This window comes from Canis lupus, chromosome 36 (genome assembly GCF_048164855.1).
Source record: "Canis lupus baileyi chromosome 36, mCanLup2.hap1, whole genome shotgun sequence".
Lineage (NCBI taxonomy): Eukaryota > Metazoa > Chordata > Mammalia > Carnivora > Canidae > Canis > Canis lupus.
The window spans coordinates 14,971,135-14,983,439 of record NC_132873.1 but is presented as its reverse complement, the minus strand read 5'-3'; the positions used below and the strand labels follow the sequence as shown (position 1 = coordinate 14,983,439).

The 12,305-nt window shown below is 35.9% G+C and overlaps 2 protein-coding genes across 14 annotated transcripts in view; one reads left to right on the top strand and one right to left on the bottom strand.

The window, feature by feature from the left end:
- METTL21A (methyltransferase 21A, HSPA lysine) overlaps positions 1-12,305 on the bottom strand; it is a 68,972-nt gene that overhangs the window by 12,321 nt on the left and 44,346 nt on the right. The gene's annotated exons all lie outside the window — the stretch shown is intronic.
- CREB1 (cAMP responsive element binding protein 1) overlaps positions 1-12,305 on the top strand; it is a 62,339-nt gene that overhangs the window by 26,528 nt on the left and 23,506 nt on the right. For 9 of the 10 annotated variants that reach the window (XR_012025121.1, XR_012025122.1, XM_072813449.1 and 6 more), the window contains 2 exons: positions 4,316-4,416; positions 10,205-10,347. Coding sequence is in view for 6 of the 10 variants with exons in the window: in XM_072813449.1 (XP_072669550.1) it covers positions 4,316-4,416; positions 10,205-10,347 (244 nt within the window). In the remaining 4 variants the exon portion in view is untranslated. Of the gene's footprint in view, positions 1-239; positions 349-4,315; positions 4,417-10,204; positions 10,348-12,305 lie in introns of all 10 variants that reach the window. The other variant, XM_072813453.1, reaches the window with a different exon arrangement.

Here is a 12,305-nt window from a genome sequence, read left to right as displayed (position 1 = left end):
CCGAACTTTATCCTCTGTATATCAAGTCTCACAGATTATATGATAATCTTCACAAAAATAGTGGGAGTTACACAAATGTATAGCAGTTAACAGTGGCATCTTCACTTTTAATTTGTTAGCTTTGAATGCATTTTTAATATAGTGCAGTTTAAACGTATCAAGATTTATCGGTTATGTTACCTTAAATTATTACATTCTAATATTCAACGGATTTTTATTGATCACCTGCTATGTGCCAGTCACTGTTCTAGGTGCTATGAAAAACAGCAGTGAACAAATAATACTTCACTATTCTCATGAAGATCACATTTGAGCGAAGACAGACAATGAAAAAATAAAATATGTCAGGTGAGGATAAGTGCTGGGAAGATGATTAAAGCAGGGGAAAGGGATAGAGAATGTGGAGGGAAGGGTGTTCTTTTTTTTACATAGGTGGTCAGGGAGCACAGTGAGTAGAAACCAGAAGGCAGTGCAGGAGGCTAAGCTATGCAAATAGTAAAAGTAAGTTCCAAAGGAACCTTTTGTGCAAAATACGGATGCAGTGTTATGCAGCAGAGTATTTAAGAGTTGTATCATATAAGGATGAGTTACTTGTTTGTGGTTTACATGAGACAAGTGTTCCAAAGTTTCTCATCTTTTTAATGATGGTAAGCAAGGATTTGTAAGGGATATATTACCCTAAAGGATATATTTTTTAAATTATTTATTTATTTAAGAGAGAGAGAGAGAGAGGCAGAGGGAGAAGCAGGCTCCATGCAGGGAGCCCCATGTGGGACTCAATCTCGGGTCTCGAGGATCATGGCCTGGGCTGAAGGTGGCGCTAAACCACTGAGCCACCCAGGCTGCCCCCCTAAAGGATATTTTTGAAAAAAAAAAATCCCTTTCAACTCTCCTGGGAGAAAGTGACATTTTAACAATGCAAGAGAGTAACTGCTTTTTGAAAGGAAATTGTGCTGTGGAGAGAGCATTTTGAAAGAAGTTTGGAAATGTTTTCATACTTTTTTTTTTTAACTGCAAACAATATAAATTTGTCACCTAAAAACTCAAATCTGTATATTTTTAAAACCCTGGAAATAGAATTCTCTAAACTAATCATTCATAAGTCTTCTACAGTTTCAGTAGGTTTTGAGCTTGTTAAAATATAAAACTGTAACACCTGTTATTAGCATACTACAATAACTGAGAGCCAGAGATATGAAAATATACTAGGCAAATCTCATTAAAAGTTTATATAATTGGGGCAGCCCGAGTGGCTCAGCAGTTTAGTGCTGCCTTCAGGCCAGGGTGTGATCCTGGAGACCCGGGATCGGGTCCCACGTCGGGCTTCCTGCGTGGAGCCTGCTCCTCCTTCTGCCTGTGTCTCTGCCTCTCTCCCTCTCTCTATGTCTCTCATGAATAAATAAATAAAATCTTTTTTAAAAAGTTTATATAATTGGCAGTTGAAAATGAAAAACAATTTAGTATTTAGTAAGCCCAGTCAAAAATGCATTTACTTTTTTTTATTTTATTAAAGATTCATTTATTCATGAGACACAGAGACACACACACACACACACACACACACACACACACAGAGGCAGAGGCAGAGGGAGAAGCAGGTTCCCCACAGAGAGCCAGATGTGGGACTCAATCACAGATTGCCAGATCAAGCCCTGAACCAAAGGCAGACACTCAGCTGCTGAGCCACCCAGGCATCCCAGTGCATTTTCTGTCTACTTCTCATGAGTCCTCTTTTCAACAGTAGCAAATGCTAAATCAGATTAAAAAGTCCAAGCTTAGAATCTGATTTTTGAGTCATGTTATAAAATATTAAATGATTTTTGTAATGAAGCATGTTAAATCACATCATTCTCACTCTATAAAAAGTGAGATGATTTATATTTTAAAATTTTACAAATATGTTTTTTATTTTTATTTATTCATGAGAGACACAGAGAGAGAGGCAGAGACAGACAGAGGGAGAAGCAGCCTCCCTGCAGGGACCCTGATACAAGACTTGATTCCAGGACCCCGGGATCACAACCTAAGCTGAAGGCAGACTTGCAACCACTGAGCCACCCAGGTGCCCCTAAAAAGAATTTATGACATGATTTTTATTAGTCTCAAAAATGTGGATCCAGTGCGTGCTTTGGGTTTTGTTTTTGGTTTTTTTTGGTAGACAATCCATAGGAATTGGCTTCATAACTCTTGAGTTCTCCCTGGATAATATTCCCAAAAAGGAAAGGTTACATTCATTATGTGTTACTGAATAATTCTGAATTCCCTTTACATTGAAAAAGTTGTGATCACTACATAGTGACAAGTTAATTCCTTCTGTCTGAAATCACAAAATCTTTTAGATCAGAGGAAAGGAGGCTTTTTTCCTACTAAGAGTAATAGATCTACGTGAGTTTGGAAAAAAGGAAAATCAAAGGCCATATATTAAAAAGCAACTTTAATTTATTTCATTTCAAAATTGCCCTATAGGTAGTTTATACTGAATGTTTTAAAATTGTTTTTTTCATGACTTGTAACTTGGGAGAGTATATGTAAGTCACTGTCCTTATAAAAGGTTGTAAGGATGAGGGTCATGCAAAGAACAACAGAGATACAGAGGTTCTGAGAAATATTATGAAGGTCACCACTGTCATAGTCCTGTCCACTTTGAGTTCAGTCTTGTTATTCCCTGAAATTCTGACACACTGCTCAGGTCTTTTCACAGCTCCTCATCTGCCGTACATCTAAGTTTCTGTGCAGAGAAGGTGCTGAGCGGCCCGCTTACATCAGCTGCAGATAGGTGGGAATTGTTTTCTGTGCTCTTTTGGCAGTAATGATAGCATTGTTACTCTGTGCAGAAGCACAGACTAAATTCAGTCTTGCATATCTTTTTATCCGTCTATTCTGGACTCATTAAGTGTTGCCTGCTAATATCTAGGCCTTTAAGAGTATAGTTCTTACACTATAAAGTGTTTGGGTGGGGCATGTTGCTTTACTGTAGGTATGTACTGTGAAGCATGACTGGATTTACCCAATTTCATTGTAGAATGAGTGCCTGTTAACAAAATGCCCGGTCTCCAGAACCCATAGGCTCAGACCAGATACAGAGTCCCTGTGGGATTCCTTAAGTCCTTTGGAGACATGTTCTTTCTGGTTGCCATTGCCCTAAATTTTGACATGGAGCTGAACCACACAGCATCTTTTGCCTTCATTAAATCTTATTCTCACTATGACAACATCATGCACATCTAGTTCGGGGAAGAGCAAGGGGCTCCTGCTGATTAGATTAGAGAAGCTTGACAGTATAAATTTGACAGGTAGGCTTGCCCAGGTGAGTGAACTTCTAGTCTAAAAATGGTCTAAAAACACCTCTGGGTGGCTGCTTCTGACAAAACTGGTTTGAGATTGGAACCAACAGGATTTTGAAGCGGGTAAGGATGTCTAAAACTGAGATGCCAACTATTGACAGTGGCTCCACTACTTCCTAGCTTTGTGACTCGGGTGAGTTACTTAACCTCTTTGTGCCTTAGTTCTTCCATCTACAAAATGAATATAATAATTGTACTTACCTAATACCTGATATTACTGTATTAGTATTAAGTATTATAATACATGTATATACTTTAGCATAGAGCCTGGCACATAGTAAGTTCTCAATAAATGTTAGTTGCTATTATTATTATCCCATATAAAATCTTTGTTCAGCTTATCTTTATTACTTTTCAGTCCAGAGATACTTTTCCAGAAATGCACAGTTCTTGAGTTTTTATTTAATAGAAATTGTAGAATGCCAACTTTGAAAGTCTATATGTGGACTAACATGCTAGAAACAACCATCTGGAACATGGTGGGAGATCACTGATCTTATTTATACAGTTGTAAATATAGTCATAAGTGTTTTAACAGTAAAGGAAAATATATTTATAGTCACTATGTAGACTTATGACCAAATATTTGCTCATTTATTCTTCCTTCATGTCAGAAACCTTGTATTACTTGGTAGTTTTCTTCTAACAATTTTAAGAAAACAACTGACAGTAATATTGATGCATTCAAGATTGATTATGTGAGGTCCTAAAAGAAGTAAAGCTGAATTTCGGTATCACAAAAGTTTGGTTTTGACAAAAAAAAATTTAGGCCCCCTCTGACTTCTATAGGATAAGTAAAGAGAAGAGGAGTGTGATTGGTGTGGTTGTCTCCCATAAAAATTGACTTTTTTCTACTGAAGCATGTGTAAGGTTTATATATGTCCTTTGATCTTTCACTTTTTCTTAAAATTCATAAAAATTTTATGGGAACTAAATTCGATTATCAAGATAAAGTTCTTCTTTATTTTCAGATTTCAACTATTGCAGAAAGTGAAGATTCTCAGGAGTCAGTGGATAGTGTAACTGATTCCCAAAAACGAAGAGAAATTCTTTCAAGGAGGCCTTCCTACAGGTATGGAATTCAATAGTTAAAAGAATCACAGATGTCAGGAAGCCTTAGGATAGTTGGAGATGAAAAGATGTCAAAAGACCAATTAGCTGCTCAATTAGTGACCATAGAAATCACTTCATCTTGAGGTACTTCTCTCAAGTTGAAGTCTATTGTACAAAATAAGAGAAGTTTTTTTTTACTCTAAAAGTCCTGGATCAACAGTGATTTTTTTTTTTCTGCTTCTGTTTTTGTAGATTATGCCAATTGCTACTTTTCTCTTAAAAAGTTTGGAATATATTTGTAAAGTTAGAGCATTTCTAGTTGTCTGTCAGTTCTAACACTACAGCATTTATCTACTTAAATAGCACATTTGCAAACCATGTCTCATGCCATGGTACTTATTAGATAACTGCTCATTAATTTAAGTTTCAGGGTGATGCTTTGCTGATAACCCCTAATTTTAGGGGTACCTTATTGTAATTTTTTTTTTAAAGATTTATTTATTTATTAGTGAGAGATAGAGAGAGAGGGAGGCAGAGACACAGGCAGAGGGAGAAGCAGGCTCCATGCAGGGAACCCAACACGGGACACAATCCCGGGTCTCCAGGATGACGCCCTGGACTGAAGGCGGCGCTAAACCACTGAGCCATCCAGGTTGCCCCTTACTGTAATTTTTGTGTTCAACTAGAGGTTGCCTAGTCCATGCCTTGCCTCCAAGATGTACTAAAACCATTTTTTTATATGTAGATATTGACTCCATGCTAAATATCTCCAGAAAGAGCAATTCCATATATTCATAAGCTTACCTCAAAATCTAATAAATTTCAAATTCCTAATATTTTTTCTTATTATTATAGCCTAAGTTATTTCCATTTTTCAAAGGGATGATTAAAAATTTTTTTGCACTTGGCTTCTAAGCCCTTTTTTTCTTTTCTCACAAGTAAATGAAGGATCCTAAAAATGAATATCCATAAACTGATTTTGAGATCTTAAGAAACTTTGTTACCAAGTAGATGTTGTATGCATTTATGCTCATAAGTTTTTTTAATATAGCTAGTTTAGATTTGAACTTTGAAATACCAGTCTCATGTTAATTTTTAACACATTTGATCCTGAAGCAAATCAAACAAGGTGTTACTAAGCCACAAGACTCCTCTATATATAAATTCCAGGCAAAGAGTTGTAAATACGTTCTGTAAATTTTAATTGTAGACCTTATAAAATAAGAGCTTTAGGGCACCTGGGTGACTCATTTAAGTGTCCCAACTCTTGATTTCAGCTCAGGTCATGATCTCAGGGTTGTGAGATCAAGCCTTGCATCAGCCTCCACACTCAGCACGGAGTCTGCTTAAGATTCTCTCTCCCTTTCCCTCTGCCCCTCCCCCCACTCATGCTCTTTTTCTAAGTAAATAAAGTCTTAAAAAAATAAAGTAAAATAAGAGCTTTATATTGAGAAAAATCTTTTGTGATAACGTATATCGTAGCAAAGACCATTTAAATAGTAACACCTTAATTCATAATCATATAGAAGGTGCCTGAGGCCACACATAGGTAGAGAAATTACATTCGTGAAGGATAATATATCTTCCCTTACAATCATTATGTACCATTATTTTGTTTTAAGCTTATAAATTCTTGAAACCTAGCTTTTATGTCTTGACTATAATAACAAGATCTTTAACAGAATCCTTATGATATGCTTGTAAGGTTGGAGAAATGGAGGTTAATTGATACACCCAGCTTTGTAGTGATGAAATTATACCCAGAGAAGGTTCTTGAAGGGCTCTCACTTAGTCTCCCCTGGCTTGGTATTTTTACCAGCAGTACAGCTGAAAAACAGAGAAGCCGTGCTTACCAGATTTGCAGGTGACAGAACTTTAAGGGAGAAGTGCCCTAATGGATGGGAGAATAAGTACTTTGAAAGATCATAGCAGCCAAGGGAAACACTATCAACAACTAATTGTTGGTGACAATTATAAAATTTCTGAACTTGAGTTTAAAATAAAACCAGTTAAGGGTAGCTCTGGTGGCTCAGCAGTTTAGTGCCACCTTCAGCCCAGGGTGTGATCCTGGAAACCCAGGATCGAGTCCCACATCGGGCTCCCTGCATGGAGCCTGCTTCTCCCCCTGCCTGTGTCTCTGCCTCTGTGTGTGTGTGTGTCTCACGAATAAATAAATAAAATCTTTAAAAAATATTTTAAAAAATAAAATAAAACCAGTTAAGTACAAGATTCTGGATCAAGAATTTGTTTTTAAAAGATAATTGTGTTCTTTAATTATCATTAGGAGATATATATGGTTGCCAAAAAACCCAGTATACCATAAGGCTATAGTATACTGATAAAAGCCTAGTGTCTAGATTAAGGGAGGGAATTAGTCCTACTGCTCAGACCACATCTGGAGAATACTTTAAGAGAAAGTGAAATGTATCTCCCAAGATACAAGAATGACCAAGATGGTCTGGAGCAACAATATTAGAAACTGGAAAGACAAGATAAGAAATGATTACTGGCTTCAAGCAAAAGAGAAGTGGATTTATTTGCAGGTCTAGAGTAGTAGCTTTTAAACTTCTGTTCTTTATGACAATAAGAAATTTATCTTTACAGTTTTCTCTGTGTACACATACACTTATCCATATTCATATATACACAAACATATATAGTACACACATAACATCTGTCTATAAGTAGACATCTTTTTTTTTAAGATTTTATTTATTTATTCATGAGAGACACAGAGAGAGAGAGAGAGGCAGAGACACAGACACAGGTAGAGGGAGAAGCAGGCTCCATACCGGGAGCCCGATGTGGGACTAGATCCCGGTCTTTAGGATCTGGCCTTGGGCTAAAGGCAGCGTTAAACTGCTGAGCCACCCGGGCTGCCCCTATAAGTAGACATCTGAAGCTAAATATACAGCAGTACTCACCATTATCATGTGTGATATTCAGCTGTTTTTTATTTGTTTTGTTTTGGTTACAACATACATAACTCTTTTCATGGTTCACGTATGGTTTGTGGTCTAAGTCTGAAAAAACATTGCTCTGAGGACCAGTACTATTCAAAATGTGGTCTACAGACCATACTGGCAAATCAGAATCTGTTTAGAAGTGCAAATTCTCAGGCTCCTACCACATACCTAATGAATTAGAATCTGTGGAATGGAGACCCAGGAATCTGTGTTTTGTTTTTGTTTTTGTTTTTTTAAGATTTTATTCATGAGAGATACACACACACACACACACACAGAGGCAGACACACAGGCAGAGGGAGAAGCAGGCTCCATGCAGGGAGCCTGATGTGGGACTGGATCCCGGGTCTCCAGGATCACACCCTGGGCTGAAGGCGGCGCTAAACCGCTGAGCCACTGGGGCTGCCCATGGAATCTGTGTTTTAACATGCTTTTAACAAGTGCTTTTCAATGCTAAAGTTTGAAATGATGCTCGAGAGCAGTGATGCCCAGAGTAAGATCTTTTTTTTTTTTTTTTTAAGATTTATTTGGGAGAAAGAGACCACACACATGGGGGAAGGGGCAAAGGAAGAGAATCTTCTAGCAGACTCCCTACTGAGTACAGAGCCCCACGCAGGCTTCCGTCTCACAGCCCATAAAATCATGAACTGAGCCAAAACCAAGAGTTGGACACTCAATGGACTTTGCCAACCAGGCACCCTCTGGAGTATCATCTTTTGTCAGTCTATAAGCTGTCAGTCTATAAGCTGTTTAAAATAGTTGTGTTTCTCATTTGCAAAGAGATAAGGGAGAGAAAATCATCCTTACAATAAGAATGGGAGTTTACTAAATGGGAACAAGCAAATGTGGAAAAGAAATTAGTAATAAGTCTTAGAAATGAGAAATACAATTAGTGGAATAAAAAAAAATCCGTAAGTGGGATAAACTAGATATGGGTAGCTTAGAGAATTGGTAAACTGGAAAGAAACTAAGAAAGAAACTCTGAATATCTGAGAACAGAAATACAGAGAAAATGGGAAAGAGGTGAAAAGTCATGTGCAATAGAGGTGCTCCTGTGAAAGCATTGATAGAATTTCCAAAGGGGAAATTGGGCCAAAAGAAATACTGAAAGAGATAATAGTAGAATATTTTGTACAATTCCAGTAAAGATAATTACATGGGTAAATATAAAGGTAGTATTATAAATACATTGCTTTGAAAGTCTTTTTTTCCATGTGATTAGAAAGACAAATGCATAAAACAATAATTACAAATTTGTTGATGAGCAACACAGTGTATGAAAATGTAATTGTGACAATAGCGACATAAAGGAGCAGAGTTTGGGTAGACTGTTGAATCTCAGTTATTAATTCACACTGTTTGTTAGAAATTTAAGATGTCAAAAAAAAAAAAGAAATTTAAGATGTCAAAAATTACTTGGGTTGAGTTTTTCCCCCCCTCTTCTGTGATTATGTTTACTCATTTGAAATATAGTAAGGTTCATTTGATTTTATTTGTTTCCATTTTAGAATTTTTCCCCCATCTTTATTGATAGCATTTTTTAATATGTGAAACATTAACATGGTTCCAAAAGTCAGAATTGTACCAAAAAATAAACTCAGTAGTGCTCTCTCCCAATCTTTTCTTTTTTTACTTCTTTCTTACTGACCCACTAGATTAAGTAATCTCATTAAACTCCCATCTGAAAAAATAAATAAATAAATAAACTCCCATCTGGTTTATCCTTTCTGAGTTTTTTCTTCAATAGAAAAGCAAATACATATATATGTGTGTGTGTGTGTGTATTTTATACATATTTTATAATAATATATATATTATTTCACTTTCTTATACATAAGGTACCATGCTGTACCCATATCTGGATGAACTATAGTTTATTCAGCCATTCTCCTATGTAGAGGCGTATAGATTATTTTGAGTATTTTGCAGTTGCAGATGCTACCATGAATAACCTTATATATATGTATTTTTGTATGATAGCATACATCTACATATAGCATACATATACATCTTAAGGGTAAATTACTGGAAATAAGATTACCATGTAAACATAGGGTTTTGTTACATGTCACCAAATTCATTCTGTAAGGATTGTGCCCATTTTATACTTAAAACAGTGAGAGTGTTTTCTCACAACTTTGGTAACAGAATATATTGTTAAACTTGTTTTACTTTATGCCAATCTGAGAGTTGAGAAGTTTAAAATCGGGTTTTTGGCTTTTTTTTTTTTTTTTTTTTGCCTAAATTTTTAAGAGTTCTTTATGTATTGAGGATATTGGCCAATTATATATAATATATGTAAACAATATATATAATTTAAAATATTTTTTTTCTCCTAGTACTGTTGAACATCTCTTAACTTTTTTTGGTGTTCTTTGCCCTGCAAAAGGATTTTTTTCTGTAGTTCGTGTTATTAATCTCTACTTACACCTAGATTTCCAGTCATAGCCTTCTGTTACTTTCAGATTGAAGAGAAATTAATCTCTTATTTTTCTAGTCCTCATATGATTTCATTTTGACATACAGAGCCTTCATCCATGTATGGTTTATTCTTGTTCTTACATTTTAAACTGCTGTCATCAGGCACCTGGGGGGCTCAGTCAGTTAAGCCCATGATCTCAGGAGATGGAGCCCCACATGTGGCTCTGCACCAGGTCTGCTCCACCTTCTCCCTTTGCTCCTTCTCCAGCCCACTCTCTCTCTCTTAATAAGTACATATATAAACTGTGTCCTGCCTAAGTAAGCACTAGCTACTTTCTGCCCATTTTCTTTTCCTATTATATGTATTTAGCCAATAAGTATTATTTTTATTTTAGTCAATATAGTTTTCTGTTTTTCTAGAAAAATTTTGAATGACTTATCTTCAGATGCACCTGGAGTGCCAAGGATCGAAGAAGAGAAGTCTGAAGAGGAGACATCGGCACCTGCCATTACCACTGTCACGGTGCCAACCCCGATTTACCAAACTAGCAGCGGGCAGTACAGTGAGTAAAACATGCTTCTGCTTTGGAAAGGGAGACACAGACACTTACTCACTGTAAAGGAATCCTACACCTGCCAACCCTTTTCTCAGTCTTGGATGCTAGTATTCTATTTCCTTTACTGTTCATCATGCGAGTTGTATAACAGAAGTATTTCTTTTTCTTCAGGATTTTGTTAGGATTACTCAGGTGTGTTAGCCCTTCAGGTGGTCTTTTGTTTTGTGCACATGCCAGGAGAGTCTTAGAAGTTTCTTGGACCACTGCTTGAAACTCTAGATTTTAGTCCTTGTATAATATATGATGTTAATAGAGGACATACTTTTTCAGATAAGATACCATTCTTTGATGATATTTAAGGACAAAAAATCTCACTATTCATTTGTTTTATTAATTGAGCTTCCCTTCCAAAATAGCATTTTAAAATCATATTTAATGTTTTGTGATAGGAGTTGAAAGGTTTGGTTGCAGTCTACCAGCATGTTCAATTACTATTTTTAGTGTAAAGGGTAATGTAAATTCTAGTAACGTAAACATAAGGACTGCTGAAATTGGCTCACAGAAAGCAAAGATTTCTTATGCAAAGTTACCAGAGTTTCCATTTCTGTCATGTCTCTGAGTGACGCTTAATTCTCTCTTATCTTTCACCCAAATCTGTCATAAAGTCCTTCCAGTTCTGCTTTTGCTTAATCAGAAGCTTTATGTGAATGGTATGCTTTTTTATCTTTTCTCAATACCTTTTGCTGCCAAAGTGCCTCATACATAGATTTCTTCATTTTGATTTGTTCATTAAATCCAGTACTTCCCATTATGTAGTTTTTCCCCTCTTTCCTCCTTATTACAAATGAAATGTACACATTGACACTCTCTTGTTGGATTAATTTTCTAATACCCTGGAGTGGTCTGTGTCAGGAAGGTATGTAAGAGTTTGACTCCCAAGTTAATAGTTTTCACAGTACAGCTCTAACTTGCTTTTCATAATTTTTTTTTTTGCTTTTCATAATTAATTGGCATTCTAACTGTATTAAAAACAAATTCCCAAGTAGCAGACTTTTTAGCTCTCCCAAAGCTGAGACCTTTAAAAGTGAGCAGAAGGATGGCATTTTTGACTAAGCTTCTTGTCCGTTCTGTGCTTATTGGAGTTCAGTCCCCTTTTCCTTCTTGAGTTCTTCATTGACAGAGATAAACAGCTACTATCTATAGACTTAGATGTGCATATTTTTAGCCTTATACCTGAATAATTTGAGTTATTCCAGATGTGTGTGTGCTAAGACATTGATATATGAACTTTGTTTCCCTTGCCTCAACGGAAATCTAAGGGATACAGCATACTCCTGTTAGTGACAGTGATTCAGTTATTGCAGGGATTCTCACTTGCACGAGAAAGCATGCTCTCAAATACGGGAGTGAAATTAAGAAATGTAGAGGTTTAGTTTGGCACACCACTCTCTTCAAGCAACTGAAAATTGCTAGTTTTAAAGATTAATACTTGCAGATTTTTTAAGCTTTATTATATTATCTTCATCCCTTATATACTCATAGAGTCTTGAAGGAATTGATTTAGTATGTTCTTGATTGTTGTGAAGAATCCGTATAATGACTACTTAAACATACACAACATTATATATTGCGTAACTTACAATCCTTTTCATCTCTCCCCAGGAGTAAGAGTTTGGTATATATCTATCAGTTTTTCATTCTATTTATACATAAAAATGTTGCTATGTGTTTTGATACAAGTGAGTCTACACTATTTATATACCATAGAAAAATGTATATACATAGATATATATGTTATTTAACAGCTACATTGTGTTTCACTATAGAAATATAACTTTTATTTAAATATTCTCTCTCCCTTTCAGTATTCCCTCCCCCACACATACTGATGAACATTTAAGACATTTCTACTGTTCAAACATGTGACATGAACATTCTTTTTTTTTTTTTTGAACATTCTTATA